The sequence below is a fragment of the Spea bombifrons genome, chromosome 11 (genome assembly GCF_027358695.1).
Source record: "Spea bombifrons isolate aSpeBom1 chromosome 11, aSpeBom1.2.pri, whole genome shotgun sequence".
NCBI classification, from domain to species: Eukaryota; Metazoa; Chordata; class Amphibia; order Anura; family Pelobatidae; genus Spea; species Spea bombifrons.
In genome coordinates, this window is record NC_071097.1 from 26,932,877 (window position 1) to 26,950,700 (window position 17,824).

The 17,824-nt window shown below is 37.1% G+C and overlaps 1 protein-coding gene across 1 annotated transcript in view; it reads right to left on the reverse strand.

Moving 5' to 3' along the window:
- Positions 1-17,824, reverse strand: part of DOCK1 (dedicator of cytokinesis 1) — a 142,967-nt gene that overhangs the window by 40,660 nt on the left and 84,483 nt on the right. Inside the window, exons 30-33 of the mRNA XM_053451222.1 lie at positions 8,520-8,598; positions 6,760-6,860; positions 5,233-5,291; positions 316-464 (exon numbers count right to left, since the gene is read on the reverse strand). Coding sequence (XP_053307197.1) covers positions 316-464; positions 5,233-5,291; positions 6,760-6,860; positions 8,520-8,598 — 388 coding nt within the window. The remainder of the gene's footprint in view (positions 1-315; positions 465-5,232; positions 5,292-6,759; positions 6,861-8,519; positions 8,599-17,824) is intronic.

Sequence of the window (17,824 nt, forward strand, 5' to 3'; positions counted from 1 at the left end):
TGGGGGCCCCTAAGCAGCAGTTTAATCCCCGTATATGATAGCATCACCAGCTTGGTCCTTGCTTGTGCTCCTGCCATCCTCAAACTAATACACAAGAGTGTCTTCATGCTAGATACACCCAACGCCATATCTTTTCCATTTATGATCACGTCCTACCTTTTTTTGAGCATGTTCAAGGGAGCGGGGCAACATTATTTAAGCAAAAACAAGAATGGGGATGCTTGTGGTCTTTATTGCATATGGAAAATAACCATGGAGACCAAAAAAAAAAAAATCTAAAAGCTTTTCACCATTTTATCATTAAAACAAACTTACCATTTGGAAACTTCTTGTTGAATGGAACTCACACTGCATCATGTCAAAGAAGATAGGAATGGTTGCTTTTCGAAGCTCTGTTTCAGGGATCAAGGTCATCTCCAAAATTGGGCCAACCATTTCGGGAATGAACTTGATTTTGTGTTGCCCTTAAAAGGAAAATATTACCATAGTTTAGACAAACTAAAAAGCCATAAAAATGGGAAAAATGCTGATGTCTTGTTTTCTTATTGGCTTGAGATTGCATGGAATGTCCTTATTTAAGTCGATAACCTTCAGAAAGCGAACAGCATTATTATAATTTAAACAGTCTATAAGTACAATTACCAGAAAACTGTTCAAGAGGGAATAAAAGGAGCACTTGAAAGGACTTCAAAAACCAGACACGTTTACTTGCATACACTTTAAACATTTGTTGGAATTAAATCAGACAGAGGGTAAGAGAGAGCTCACGGCGAGTCTGCCTCTACTCTATGTAACGTCAGATGATCCAAGCAGAATAAAACTCCGTGCTGACTTCCAAACCAAGACAAAATGTTATTAAAGAAAACAGTGTAGAAAGATTACTACATAATGCAAAATCAGAATTATCGCTGATCACTGCAATCTGCATGTGCTGCGAGTCATTTAATAAAGGAAGACACATCCCCAAAATTTGTGATGTGTATTCATTGTGAACATTGGGAAGAACAGTCTCCCTTTGATACCCAGATTCTCTCACGATGTTCCTCTTTTCTAGAAGGATTAGTGGACAATTAGTGCACAAAAAGCAGAAATTCTGTTTATAAATTAACCAGAACACTCCCTGGGGGAGTGGCTTCATAAGGAGGCAGTCTTAGGAGCTAGTGCCAAATGGGGGAGTGGCTTTGTAAGGAGGCAGGGTTAGGAGCTAGTGCCAAATGGGGGAGTGGCTTCATGAGGAGGCAGGGTTAGGAGCTAGTGCCAGATGAGGAAGTGGGTGAGGAGTAGGAACAGGAGTGGGCACGGTCAAAAGCCTCTCCTCTGGCCAGAGAAGAAAGAAAGTGACCCAGAGATTCAGGGAAGCAACACTTCACCCGGAGACTCCAGGTCAACGGGATTCATGCAAAAAAATCATAAACTGGGAGGCAATGTCAGGAAAGGTGAGCTACTTGCCTTCATTATACAACACACTTTGTCCACATGTCATCTGGGAACACCAAAGCTATATTTTAGTGAATAGCATTAACCCAAAACTAAGGCAGCAATAGAGAAAACAAATTCTGATCAAATGCCATTCTATTGGAGAAATAGTTAAAAATAAATATCACAGCTTTTCTGCTAAGAGAGTGACCCTGAAAATGTTTAACGGCTTGCAGTGTATACTTGAAGGAGCTATAACCCAGACCCCAGTATTTGCTCAGCGCTGTTATTTTCATGCTCGTCTATGACAGTTTTCATGTATTATGTCTGAAAAAATGTCAAAGTCAGTGTTTCATAAAACAAATGTTTCTGACACTGAGTTATTTGTCAAATACAGCATCAATGTCAACGTTTCCACTTAAGATTAATAGTTTTTAGTACAAAGATATTAAGGACAAAGTAAACTTTTTAAAATCGGCATAATTATGTCTGTATATGCAAATTAAATTGTCATGTGGTAGTGGAATATTGAGTATAGATTTCAGCACATAGGGTTATCTACCCTTATGTAAATAATTACTGTAATTGTACAGTAATAATTAAAATTATTTTTTGAGACGCACAAGGCAGGCATTTTAATACAAATCAGGGGAACGATAATGTCCATCACATTTTTGTATTATCAATGAACGAGAAAAACACAAAAGTGATATATCCTACTACAATTATAAAGTGAAAAGCCTTGCATTAAAGTCCAGGTTTTACTTATGGAAGGCTATAAAGTCCTGAAAATCCTCCGCAGAAATAAAAGATCAAAGAACAGCTGTGGGACAGCTAAGTAAAAATATATTACGGTCTCTACCTCACCAGCAAAATAATATATTCTCTGGACCTAGGGAATTCAAGTGTTGTAACCTCCTATAAAAATAGACAAAATTGATGATTCAATGTCATTTGGAGGATATATCCTTAAAATTATAATTTTGAAGGACATACTAATCAGCTTTATTTTTACTATGGAGAAAATTGTATATCTAATGATTATTATGGGCAGCATACTTTGTGGAGACCTAATCACCCAATAAACAATTTCGTACACTGGATGCCATGTAAAAACCATAACGCGTTCTCTGGTGTATCTGGAATTTCCCGTTGAACAGCAAAATCTAACGTTCCAAGTGTCCAAACCAGGGCATCATCCTTTGAGATGGGGCAGGGGTAAGATGTTAAGAGGCAAAGCAGAGGAACACTGGTCGGGGGAACACCAACCCTTCGTACTTGTCTAGCCACCCTGCAATGATCATCTGAAATTAGACACAAGGTGGCAACGTGGGAGTTGTGACTATGGTAAGTGCTGCAAATGCAATGTCACAGCTTGCTGTGCCACAAAAAAATGGGATAGTTGACGGGTATAAAAATGTTGTATGTTACAAGACGTAGAAGCCGAGAGGACTTGATAAAGAAACATAGCAAGCATAATTGTGGATGTTGTGCTAAATATATACACCATTTTAAAGCAAAGGGGGACTTTCTGCGGGATTTTGTTTGCTGTATCAGCAGAAACCAAGGTTTTACAAAGGACTTCGGTAGTGGCATGGAGGGAAGGCAGGGCTTTGGTCAAAGTGGATGGTGCGTGTATAGGGTGGGAGTAGTTACTATTGAGCCACTTCTGTTGGCTTTAACATAACCATAGTGGCCCAAGCACATGTTCAATGAGAAATCTGGCCCTTACAGCTTTTTTTTTTATAAAATAGCAAGTAAAACATTAAGAATATACTTTAAAATCTGCACAAGACACAAATTCATTTTAGTAATATTTTTACATAATATCTGAAATTTATTTAGGTGGAAAAAAAATAGTATCATCAGTGTTGTTCTGCATAGATTTATCTCGTCGGCAAAAATACTTCTGTAGGATGATTGCAAAGACATTTATGGACGAGAACCCTTCAAGGAAAGTACTTGACATTCAACCAGGTGCTCATTATTTTATATAAGTTTCAAGTTTTTGATGTGTGATGTATAAATTATCTTTCTGCACCAGAATTGTATTTTTATTTTTTTGAGTACTCTCAAAATAAGTGAATAAAATAACCGGTACTTTGAATGCTTGAAGCAAAAAAGTTGCAAAATGATATTCTGACTAAGGCTCATTCTTTAGTGTCACATGTCAATGCAAGGGGTCGATAATTACGGTATAAATGGACAGTGATCATAATAGAGCATGTGAAAATAACACATTTAATGGTACACTCCCATTGTTGGTCCTTCCTAACTCTCCATTACGATGGTGATCAACACGGAATTGAGTATGAAAGACTACTCGAACGTCAGTTCCAATTGTTGCCTAACCGCCCCCCCCGCTCAATGTAATTCTTTAGTAATCTTGTGATGACACATATGCCAAAGTTTATGCACTTAACATACTACAAAGTACAATTAGTCTAAGTTGAAGAGAAACTATGGGGTTTTTTCATCTTCTGGATCCTCTGGACACGACAATTTCTAAGTCACAAGGAAGCGCACTACAGACCTTTTGTAGTATTTTATGTTCAAGAAATAAAATATTTTGTTTCCTTTAAAGTTCCTTGGAAAGAAGCACGGATATTACAATTTTTTAATTATCCCAGCGTTTAAGGTTTGCTAGACTAAGGGGTTAGTGAAGAGAGCAGCATTTACGCTTCTGCACATCGCTATAAGTGGAATCTTACGTAGTAAGCTGTGTAGCCGACCTCAGATTTTTTTACTTTTCAATTTGTTTTCATAACTTCACATTTTACTCTTTGTCACTACAGTTACTGATCCATCACCAGCTGTCATCCTTTCACCCAACACTCATCTGCTGTTAATTTATTCTTCTATTTGTTTTTTTATTGACTCTTTTACTGTTTTATGACTGCTATAAGCATTTTATGATTGCATTCTTCTTGTCAGAGGTGAATCTGTTTTGAAGGCAATAAAGAGAACCGGGAGCAAAAAATCCATACTACTTTCAGCAGAACTGGTGCCAGGGGCTGCTCCATCACTTCCGATGTTACAGCTCCGTAGCGGAAATCGTAGAACTTCACTGACCACTCCATATATATTAATAGGTATGCCTTTGTGCATACTAGGGAGCTTAACATGTACAAAAAGTAATGACTGTATGAGCATTAAATCACAGAATGCAACAACGGAGTGAAATGTGCTATTTTATGCCATCCGAATTCTTACACAGGACCATTTGTTGCTTTGAAATCCCTGTTGTGCGTAGAACAGGATGGAAACTAAGGCACCTGCTAACCTCAGCCCAAAAAAACACCACCAGTGGAAAATCTGCATCAGTACCAGACAAGAATAATAAAATGAGCTGTGGCACTTTAAGGCCGGCGGCGATAAATTACATTTGTGCAGCCTTTTGCTTAAGTGAGCCCGACAACCACCATAGGTCTTGTCTGTGTGGAATACAATTGAAACAAAAACATATTGTAATTCATAATCATATGTTAGTGGTCACTTAAAAGAGTGCACAAAGTGCATGTACCTTTTTAATCCCTTACTGTATTCGTGATAAAGATTTTACAGCTGATAGAGACAAACGCACATGAAGCACAGCAATTATCACATAAGTTCACAGCCGTGTTTTCTAGTGTCACAAACACAATTTCAGTTTATCATTTACATGGAATGTTCAACAGAGTAAACAATTCTATTAGGTAGCTGCCAGCATCCAATGCACTCAGAATACACATTTTTGTTCTTCTGGAGAGAAAAAAAAGTAAAATAGTCTTAAAACAAATAGTGAAAACGGTTTCTTCGATGTGATATGAAACTCACCTAGATTATACCACATGTCTCTGATTTCAAAGCCGATCTGCCTTCTCATATCACCATACCTGAAAAATACAAACTTGTTTTAATGTTTTATTCATTAATTAATAAAAGTGAATAGATGATCCATTGGCACAGGGATTTGCTGGGGTTGCAAAATCTTGTAACAGATGGTGAAGTGTTGGACCAAAGCTTGTCTTGAATCTAGAATCATGCAAAAGGTAAGAAGAAAGGCAGAAGAAAATGTCTTGGACAGGTCAGACATGCAGCTTCTTTTGAGGTCAATATCAGGACCATCATAACCAGGGAAGGTAGCTGTTATTGCCCTGTTATGTCTAGTGATTCTGAAATTAGAGTCCCAAGTCCATAAAGGAATAGTCCACTCCAACAAAATTTCTTTTTGTTTTAATTCATAATTTGTCCCTTTTGCATGGACTTCAATGAATGCTAGTGCATTAGTATGTAAACATGCCTATGCTGATTAGTATGCTACCAAAACAGTCCTGTTGAGATAGCATACATGTAATTGGCTGCTGCCACATCCAATGATTTCAATGAAAGGTCAGCTCCCTCTTTTTACAATGGGAGTTCTACTGAGCATGTGCAAGAAGAATACAGCGATATGCTCTCTTCTTTCAGGAGAGGCAGCTGGGGGCGGAGTTAAAATGCCAATAAATATATATAAATCAAGAAAACAACGCTGGAGTGATCCTTTAAGTCTTCCTTCTACTGGGTGCAAACACTTCAGACAGACTAATTGATCAACATAAGATCATTAAAACTCTTCAATCTGCAAGTAAATATTCTTAAAGATTTATCTAAAATAACTAGTTTAGAGCTTGAAAATCCTCATGGGCTGTCAAGGTAAGCTACAGTCACAGAAGGTCTCAAGACACCAGATCAGAAACCAAATGGATTAGCATGTCTTTTATGCTTCAAGAAACCACTTCACTCCCTTCATCTAGTACGACTTGAATAATGAAGCATGCGAAAAGAAAGGGGGGATAAAACCACAATCCACTTGTCGTATAACCCTTTAAATGATGCGTGCATTCCACCATTGAATCTCGAAAGGAGAGCATTATATACACTGACTAAACATGTGCAGTATTGCTCCAATGTGAAAGAAAAAAAAACAAAAAAACCCCCACAAACCTCCAAAATAACCAATAAGGGCTATTAATCATCATTAGTTTTTTAGCATGCCTAAACACGTTTAGAAGCGGTGACAATACAGAGGTTCGGAGAACAGTAATAAAATGTTTGGGTAAAGAACTGGGTATAGAAGGGATGTTTTCTTCTCATTAGAAATACAAATATAACAATTGATGTTCCCCACTGAAAAGGATTATGTTAACTGCCACATTCTACGAGAATTTCCTGTGGCTTAGTTGTGGCTACAAGAAATGTACAGTTAAAGTAAAGCAACGGGGCATATGTGATTCAAGCTTGGGCATGGCAAGTGCTTGGACTTGTTGATGAGGATGCTACTTCCCCTACCCCTCCAAAAAAAAAAGATCAGACATGACTTACTTGTTAAGAATTTTAGTTCTTTTGGCACTTGAAAAATTCTCCAGTTGTAAGGATTCTTGAGTAAGAAAAGCCACAGCCAAGTGAAAGTAGTTATTCCACAACTAAAAGAAAAGTAATATATGAAATTCCCATTATTGGAAATAAAAATAGCCGCATCAATCACCAACATCATAATATAACATGTATTGTTAATTCTTAATGATATCCTTCACCCGAATGACATCCGGGTGAAGACTGGAGTATGTGTTGTGCAGAATCTGTTGGTGCCAATAAATATATATTTGTAACATTAAAATTCAAATGTCTGGCATTGCTATAAGAGACCAGTCATGTTAAAAACCTCTGAAAATACTATAGAATATTACATGTCTGGCCATATAAGAATTATAGTAATTGCAAATACCAACAGTAGTATGGGAGCCATTTAAATGTTGCTTCCTATGCAATACTTTATGATGGGCTTGGGAAATGAACTTCAATTCAATTTGTTGTTGCAAAACTAAATCCTGCCGCTGTCTGATTTGAATGTCTGAATCATTATTTAAACCACAAAATTATACATCTTGTATTTTCTAATTAATTATAAAAACTGTGCTGGACAATGTGCTACAGTGACAGTTAAAAGAACGGTTATAATTTCTCAGCATCTAGGCAGGATAGAGTATTATGTTTTATGTTGGCATCATGGAAACTTTCTGGCTACATTACACTCAGTGCGTCTTAGACTTTGAGCTTGCCAGAATTTTTTTATTAGTCAGCAGATCTGAGCAATATTCCCTTCACACTTATTCAGAACCTGAAGACACGGGGAGGCAGAGAAAAGCGGCGGAGTCGGAAAACCTGCAGCTGTAATCAAGATTAGGCTTTCAAGGGGGTCTAACAACTCAGCCTGTTAACTCCCCCAATTCCAAATTATCAAGTGGAATAATGTGAAAACACAGTGCCAGAGGGCGCAGAGGGCAACAGATCCAAAGTTGCTATCTGTCTCATATTGGTTAGAACAGTGATAACAGGGGGGGCATGTCGCAATTCCTGGGTATCACTAGCAATGGTGCAGACACAGCACATGTTCAAAAGGAGAGGAGCCTTTAAAGGAGTGTGATGTAACACCATGCCTCCATGTACCTTAGGAGCCTGAGGTGACATCACATTGCAACACATGTAATTTGGCAAGCGACTCCATGCACTATTGGGTATTCGAATGAAGGGAAACTTAGCAAGCTGCAAGCAAGCACTGCTGCGAAGTCATGTGAGAGAGCAGGACCTGCCTGACACGCGGATCTTACTGGTCACATCAGGCTACTGTCTAGGGGTTCCTGGTAAAGAGGAAAGCCCCGCCAACGGCCACAACACTACTATAGGGACTGACGTAGGCCTTTCGTATTGTAAAGCGACAGTTCAACCATTCATTTTCTTGCCTAGCGCCCCATGGCCAGCTGTGTTTTTCCGACAGGAATGGAAAGTAGGAAACCAAGCAAAGGATAGCATGTTTATGTGGCATTATAGAAAATAAAAAGCACTATTTCTAGTCTTAGTTGTAAGGCTGTTATAGTATTGCTTACAATACGCACAATACTTAAAGTATTTGTCCTGAATATTTATGATAAATACCCAATAAACTTTTTGAATATCACAATAACACTTTCTTTTACCGTAAAGACGCATCACATTGAGACACAGTATATTAAGAATGGTTTAGGGCCTGAACAATCAAGGCTTCTTTTGCCCGCAACAATCAAACAAGCCTTATCTCCTCTTACCTGTAGTTCAAAGTTGGCTTGATCAAGGAATTTTTGGTTTAGCATGTCAGCATACTGTTTGATTGCTCGTAAGAAGACTCTGGAAAAACCAAGGGAAAACTGTATAATTATAACATTTTAACATTTCAGTTCGGTATAAACCAGAAAGCACCTGAAATTTCCCATACTATCGGCGGAAGTCAGTAGATCGTGCAGGTGTCATGCATATCAGCCTACACATTTAAAACCAAAATCCAGATGTTACATGCATAATGCAGGCAGGAATGCAAAATTAAAAAAAAAAAAACAAAACAAAAAAAAAAAACACAAAAAACACAAAAAGAGGTTTTCTTTTAAAAATCATGCCGTAAAAAGTACAATGAATAACAATCTAAAAAACGAAGACAACTATTTTTACCCAGATTTGCACACCTTTTAGATAGTTTTCACACGTATATATAAGTTAGAATAAGTGTATTGGAATATTTCACCGACACGGCTGTTTGGAACTTCATGAGTAAAGCCATATTCAAAACATGCAGAAGCAATTTACATAATCAGAATATTTTAGGAAGCATCCACTATAACTTTGTTATCAACTTAACATATGATTAATGTCAGTAATCAGACTTCACAAAGACTATCTGAGTTGAAATATTCCCCTCCTGCACTTGATGGCACAATAACGGCTCAAAATACCACACAAGGCTGCGACGCTGCCAAACGTTGGTTACTCTGTCAGGACTGAGTCTGGTCTAAGTGAAAAGGGGCTTGGGTGCATATAAGGGTTACTATTAAAGCCCACCCTTTCATGCGCCACTAATACAGACTGTGTATGTGCCTAGTCTGGGTAGGGGACATGATATACCTCTAATGATGCCCCGAAAGCCTTTGTCTGATGGGTTGGCTAATTTAGTATGGCAAAGGTGTCTACAACTAGTAGAGTGCCAGCAATTTTCTGTTCCTGCCAACAAATAATCATGAAATAGAGACACAAATTCTATCTCTCGAGAGCCTACAATAAATGCCTTCATTTGCTTCTATTTCAAAATCACCAATGACCCTCTGCTACATCGAACATCATTATACTGTCGCTCTACCAATTATCAAACACCAGAAATATCATTTTTTTTAAACGACCGTGTATGTTTTTACAGAACAATATTAGGTATTTTATATACACTTAGAGAAACAACGGAACCGGGTGAAACTAAACCAGATTAAAGATTTGGTTTCCAATAGGTATCGATCCGCCTTTAAAAAAAAAATTCCAGTAAAGTCTAATTAATGCCATTAGTCTAGAAACAAGTACGAGGGTACATGCCCTAGAAGTGACATTACACTGGTTTTATTTAATTGCGCATGACAAAGCATGCAATAATAACAATCAGTCACCGTTAAAGAACTCGTCTTTCACGGCGGGATAGGAGAGTTCATTTCTCGCACTAGATGATGTTTATAGTTGCATTTGCTTGATCTATCAGGCTATACAGAGCAGCATGTAGGCTTTCAAGACATATATTTGTAATTTTCTAGTATTACAAATATTATAAATAAAATACATGCTAGAAAAAATATTTAACCATTTTAATTACATTACTGGTAATTAATAATCATACGAAAAAGTACGTAAATGTTGTGCTTAAGTAATTCAAATGCATTTTACTTTTAAGAATCCAAATTGTAGTGACCAAACTCTGTGTTTGAATCCCAGACTCGTTTAGATGAAGATATGGTAACACAGATTTACCAGGTTTCAATTAAAACCGGTTCCAGTTTTGTTATCTAATTTTTCCTTTAAGCTTTAAGTAGGAATGTTGCTGTTGTCGTATAAAAATCGTACATGGATACACTCCACAAATATTATAAAAGCCCTTAAAATGAGCTATTTGCACCATCCCGCCACACTCGAGTCATTACGCAGCCTATATATTAATTGTGTAGGCTTTCTTCCCCGTGTCTTGCATTGTCCCAAATTCATACATTTCTAGGATTTTCAATGGCTTCACCAGGTCCACGAGGGCATTTCATTTTAGAAAACCTGTTCCTAGCGGTACGGTACACGGATGATTTTATTTTGAAGGATGGATCCACAAAGCGCAGGGTGAGGTTAACATTTGAAGACAGAATAGATCTCTGCAGGTCCAGATCCAGCTGGATTCCCAGTCACACCAGTGATGAGCCACGTACAACTTCTTCTCTGACCACTAATCAAGATGACATAGCAAGGGAGTCACTGGTGCTTATTATTACTCCATGATTAGAGAGTCTGGAGAAAATCTTGTTATTCTATGATAACAAATTCAGACAAAATTGCAGTGCAATTTAAATCCTTAAGAGATAATAAAATCTTCAGCCATGCAGTTCAGAAAACACCGCTTGGAATGAAGGTTCGGCTAATTTCAGAAGGTTTAAGAATGCCATGATTGATAAGGAATTTTAAATGAGGTTACAAAAGGCATTACTATAATGTCACACCAATTAAGTTAGATGGAAAGATAATGAAGGCTTTCATTTCAGTCGATCAATCCAATTGGGACTGAACACAATGACTTTCCATGGCTTTGATAAAAGATTGATATCAAAATAAACAACCACTCAATGAGCGCCAAATTGAATAAGCAACGATGATAATTCATTTTTTGGGAAAAAGAGGTTTAAGAAAATATTTGTATTAAAATTTGTTTATAAATTCAACGCAAAAAAAAAGGTTTTTCACCGGGACATAGAAAACATTCATTGTTTATAACATACATAATAGAGCACACGCCGGCTCTGCAGAGTTTCATCTAAAAGAGAAGAAGATTTCTTTTTAAGATCAGGTGAAAGAAGGGATGTGAAAGGAATGCAGAGTTAGACGAGTGCAAACATAGGAGAAAAAAAGTGAATGATATAGGGGAAAAGGGAATGATATATGCCATTGCCAGAGGTTCTCATTGTGAAAACCATGATCTCCTTGAGAAATCAGCTATGGGTAATAAAGTATAAAGTTTAATGGTATGTTTATCCGGTTCTGTGTGCAGTTGAAACTGTGACAATGATCTATGTCATGGTCTACGAAGTGTCTTTTACTAGCAGTGAGAAGCTGAATGTAGAGTTAGTCAGGTTGGGGAAGGACCAAGCATTGCAGGATCTCCCAAGACACCACCGTTTGAGACTGATCTGGAAGACCCATCCTCAGCAGTCATACAGCGTCTTGAGATCACCCGTCCTCACGGCATAAACAAGTTCCACCAGCACTGCGTTATCACGTGGTGACTATGGGCATGCATGATGATGCGAACCTCTCATACCCTAACTGAACTATACTGAAGATACACACAAAGCCAAGCGATACTAGAACTGTTTCTGGAATAAAACCAAAAAACTAACCTTTGGAGAACATACTTTTCTTTCTGCTTGGATACATTCCCAAACCAGCCTGGCTTTGACATATATATCGTTATTTATTATTATTACAGTGCAGTATGATGTAACTGGCATTTAAGTTCATGGTGGTTTTTTATGACATTTGGCGAGATTATCAGTACAGTAACGAATGAGCGGCACGTGAATGCTATTCCTAATAAACCAGATGTTTTCCGCAACAGAACCCTTTATCCCCTTTGTTTTCTTTTCAATTAACACCGTCTCCCGTGTGGCTTCAGTCGGCCTATATGCATATCGGTGCCACAATCAGTACTTGGTAGAGCACGCAGAACAATATATTGTTAACAGATGCGTTTCGCAAAAAATTCATCTTATATTCATATTCTATTTACATACTGTGCCCTTTTCAGAATCCGGAGATGCTCCTGAAATAGACATCAGTGCTGCGATAACCTCGAGACATTTAGGAGCTACATGTCATAAGCACATTCATCAATGTACCGAGAGAGAGGGAAAAAACGGTCTGAATTAAATAACCTGCATTTTGTTCCTAGTCTGCCTACTCGCTGTATGCATTGCTGAGACGATTTGATTAAAAATGCATGCGATTAATGAACAGCCCCTGATTTCAGAGGACTGGGAAAATAGGAAGACAAATTTAAATACAGCATAAAGACAAATAAAAAGTCCAGCGGTGTCCAGCTTGTGCAATCTGAAGGAATCTCCTGCCGTTTAGAATGTAAGGATATAAGATTGTGCAGTCCGGGGGGTCTAAATACAGTTTAACCAAGGCATATATTTCTAGTTGTGAAATATCACATATCTTTCGCACACCGTTATACAAGAGTAAAGAGTAAAATGGAAACACTGTATATAACCTCCATATTTAATTTATTGCATACAACCAGGTTTTGGTCAATGGTAACCTACTGGCTTCAACATTTAAAGAAAATAAATATTTTTTTTTCCAGGGGACGTCCCCTGTATTCTTAAATACATTCCAAAAGAATATTTTTTTAACAAAATTAGAGCAACTTTAGATAAAAGTGCATTGAGGTTGGACAAGGCGATCGGGCTACGGCTTATAATTTGTTGGTGATGGCTGTTCGGAGGATGGTGGTTTCTTTTAAGGATCCGTGGCACGCAGATACAGCAAGTCATAAAAAGGTCTATTGCTACTTCTTTTTTTTTGGCTAGATACCTTACCGACTTAAATTGTATTTATTTTACGCGTTTCTTTAGTTCTGAACCTATCGTTACACACTGAAGTTGTTAAACAGACTAATATATAAATATTTTAAAAGCAAACTGTAATTACCATCTGGATGGCTTTCCTTGGTGTGGCGTATTTAAAATAAACGTAACTAAAATCCAATAGATAATTCAAGTATGCAGTAAAAGTCTGTTCTCTGGATATTTCATTCATTGTAATAAAAATGAAAGAGACTTAGAAACACATTTACTGTTTTAAACCAATAAATACATCATAATATTTAAGTCCAAGGCAGGAGTGCTGTGTATGGTCGCGCACATTAAAGCCTGAGAAAGCAACAAAAACACATTAAAGGAACAGTCAGCTTTGATTTATTTTAATGGCAAACTGAAGAAATTGTACGTTTTGCATCAGTTTCCATTACAGCGAAATCTCCGGGCTGCTTTGTAAGAAAAGCAAGCAGGAAAAACAAGAGTTACTTTTCGAGATCTCGTAGTTTTGGGTTCCGTTCCCGGACACATATGGTGAATATTTAACACGTGTGTGTGTTTGAGTGGGCTCCATATTGGCTTTGGTGAATGACATATGTTATTTCTAGCATCCTCGTAAACACACGATTTGGAGTTTATTCACTAAAGCGAGAGTTTGTGAGAGAGTTGTGGTTTTAACGCCCTCGCTTCACGTTTTTATTATGAAAAGCTAAACCAGCTCTATATAACGTCTCATCAGAAAAACAGAGTTTCTAAAAAAAAAACAAAAAAAAACATTTTATGTATGTTGAAGAGGCTGCTTGATTGCTCTCTAGTATAAAAATCTGTACCTGTAATTTGCTTTGTTTATTTCAGCTCCGAAAGGATAGAGATCCTTAATTAACGACAGGGGATTATGTTATTTTAATTTGACTTTTTCTCTAAAAATAAGATTATTGTTAATTTCTTCTACAGAAAAAAACATCTGCTATTTATCAACATAGATTTCTTGGATTAACATTTTATTTTTTAATTTGTAAAATCTATGATTTAAATATTACAATCAAATGGATACCTTTATGAATATCCCAATATAAGCACTAGAACACTGTACATTGTTTAGTACAAGCACTTCACACATCAAGTTCATAAAATGTTCAGTAAATTACAGATAAAGCTCTCTTCCATGTGATTTTTTCTGTATTAAGTTCTATTATTGTGATTACATTCAATGTTTCACCATTTTGCCACCAAGCAGGGCTATATTTAAATAAACGTTTTGAACGTCCGAACTCTTAAGGATCATGGACATCCCCAATATTGTAGAAATCTTTAGGGCTTATTTTAGTACTTGGCATCACAGGCAACTGCTAGACAGGAATGAAACCAGAGTCCCGGAGTAAATAGGCGAGTTCTTCACTTCTTATAAAAAGTGTTTTTATCGTTATGCATCACATATCCACGTTATTTCAGGAGCTGGATTCACACATAATGACCATTCACTATTTGCGACCCCTATAGACCACAAGGAGGACTTGAGCCAAGTGCACCTTACAGGCATTACAATTAAAAACAATTATGGTGGGGACATCAGTGGGAAATCTCATCTGGGGTTCCATCTAGTCTATAAATTGGCCTTAGAAATCATCCCTGTTCCATAAGTAGGTCTGCACATTCATATAATGTCAGTAAATTAATTCAAGGACACTTTGTAAGTTCATGAAGTCACCCTAACAAATGAATCAGTTAAGAAGATGGGCCAATAAGTTCTTTTCTGCACTCACTATGTATCTCTGTACGGAGAGTTTGCTGTAGCCTCGCTCTACATGAATAATTTAAACTAGAGGTCAATCTTGGTTATAGTCCAAGACAGTAACCAGCAGGCTACATTAACTGCCAATTACATACGGATTAAATCGTTTATAAATAAAGTGAGAAATTGGAGACCTAATTAGGCTTGTGAGTTATCGTATTTTAAACTAGCCCTGAGCGTACCAGGCTTACACTAAAATAAAAATAAAGTATTAAACGGACAAACACCACGCACGCATCTACTCAATACGGAAAAAAACATTTAAAGTTATTCTTTTTCTTTCAACAGGTCTCTTCACTGCTATTACATTCTTGTAAATCACTATAATTCACTCTTCTCCCATCTCTACTTCTCTGATTAGACATCTTAAATATAGTTTTCCGTTCATCAAGAGAACATTTGGAGTTCATTAAATGTACCTATTGAATCCTCAATAAGGCTTCTTGATCCTGTATGGTACAAAAGGTACTTGGCTTCAATTCCGTAAATGAACCACTTTGCAAAGATGAAGCATCCATAAGCTGAGCACTCCGTCTTCAATGCTCAGCACTTGTGACATTATGAATTAGAAATGACTCCCCCTTTTTAACTCCGGTTAGGTCTTTGCTGTTAAAATTAATGACAGCTCAATGATAATCCTGTTATTTTTTAGTATTTTACATGGATTTAGGATAAAAAGAACACTAAGCTATGCTGTCAATATGTCATGAAGGCCCATGCTATGCATGACAAGTTTCAACATTTAAAGGGAAAATGCTACCTTGACTTAATTAATCCAAAAAAAAAAGCACATTATATTGGCTATGTGTTTCTGATAAGGGTGCGATAATCATGTAACTAGACTTTGCTCCTTGATTGTGCCATCTCTAGTTCTAGATAACTATATAAAACCAATGAAACTGGTAGGATTTATATCAAGAAAAAAAGCTTCATAGTTCATTGACAGTTACTTGTTGGGTTGCAAAACGTAACAAAGTATAAAACAGAAAAATAAACAATTTATTATAAAGTGATATCTAAGAGACAAGACTCCAACGTGTAATCCATAGAACCTGCAACTGCAATAGTGCCGACCTTGTGACAGAATATCAGAGAGCTTTTGTTTAACATAACTAATTACATAAATGTTTTAAGTAAAGTGGTTAGCACAATGACCAAGTCAAATGACCAAGTTAAATGGTCTCCAAAAAAATCTCCCCAAGGTATTTCTTTGTCAAGGAAATTCTCAATTATCCTAAAAGGCAGTTATGACCAGGTAAAGGCACGTCACTTAAAACTATTCATTCTAAGGCTCTAGATGACAAACTATGATGTTGACTAGTGGCAATTTTATTTAATTTCTCAAAAGAAATTGGTATTTTCTTGGGTAATTGCATGTGTTGTTTTATCTAGTTTCACACTATCAAAACTCTACTCTTACATGCCATGGTATAGCATGTATCGAACGACACATCAATGGGTCAGGTTTTAAACCTAGAGATCAATAGAACATATCTCAACAGAATCAATTAACGCACAACTGGTTTAAGGCTCGAATGCAAAGTCCTTGGATCACATTGAATCTAGAATTCAAAAAAATTCACCTGCCATTGACATGCCAAGGAATGGAAAGCAAAGTCATTTGTTACTTTTTAACCAACTGCATCATAGCTGACAATATCTGAATAACTAAACATTCATAGTTATAGCTTTTAACTAGGAGAAGAGAGCACACATTCAGCACAGACCTACCGGCAGTGACCTCGCACCAATGCGAAATACAAAATTAACAAACATTTGCTTCCTAATACGCTGAATTTCTGTCCTGGGGTTAGAAGAAAAGGTAACTGAACATATGTTTTATGATAAACAAGGAAAATCAAGAGTAAGAAGGGATGAAAGCTGCTCGAGAAGGAAACTGATGTATTACACAAGAGGATCAATTAGCAACTCAATCAATCTTAAGTCATCCACTTCTTCTTGTACACGGAGATCTTGAAAAACCCCACTTGAGTAATTTGGTTCAATATGCGGCACTTCCTATGATAAACTTACCCTAATCAGCCCAGATTGCAAACTGGTAAATATACCAAAAGGACTGACCATTAGACCAAGGTGCAGAGCCCAAGTAAGGATACCGTATTTTAAGTCCGGCTTCCCTCCCGACGATGGAATTTTTTCAGGCTGCAATGAGGGAATACATTTTCCCCTTCAGGGCGTTTTTTTTTTTTTTTTTTTTTTTTCTTCTTCTCTCTTTCTTGGAAGGCATCAAGAAATACTGAGTGGAGAAGAATAAACTAACTGCATTACAGAAATGATAGCACTTTCCCAGTAAAAATGTATACGGAACTGTAAATATTGATACAATCTGTGAAACATTATACTGGATACATAGCTATAGCTGTATTATATGTATAGACCTCGTGATTTTTTTATTTTTATTTTAACAATAATCAACAAAAGCTTATTCTTGAGGCTCAATTAAAGAGCGTCCTTATCTATATCTGTTTGTGCTGGTGAGTGAGCCAAGTACTTTTACAATTTAAGCACTAGAATCTATGGGCGTCCCATACAGGCAGGTGCTATGCAAATTCCTGGGGGTCCACGTCCAACTCGCAGGTCAGGCTGTTGTTGATAACCTAAATCTGGTTCTGTTGGTGGAATCCGACAGAGGTGATGGTAATCCATCGCATTCATTTGGCACTAGAAACAGATTCGCTTTATCCCTGCGTATGCACACATATTTATCATAATTCAGTTTATTAATTGAAATTAAAATGATGCTAATAAGAAATGTCACACTTTGGTAGAGCACCATAGAGAACACAGGTACCTAAATGTAGCTACACAGATAAAAGGTGCATTTTCTTAACCCCATCCTGACATTTAAGGTTGAAGGTCAAAAATGTATAAATCTGCTGTAAAACTACAAGTTAAAGAGCTGATATTGCCCCTGTATCATTTCGTGGCTGAGGTGTTTAGA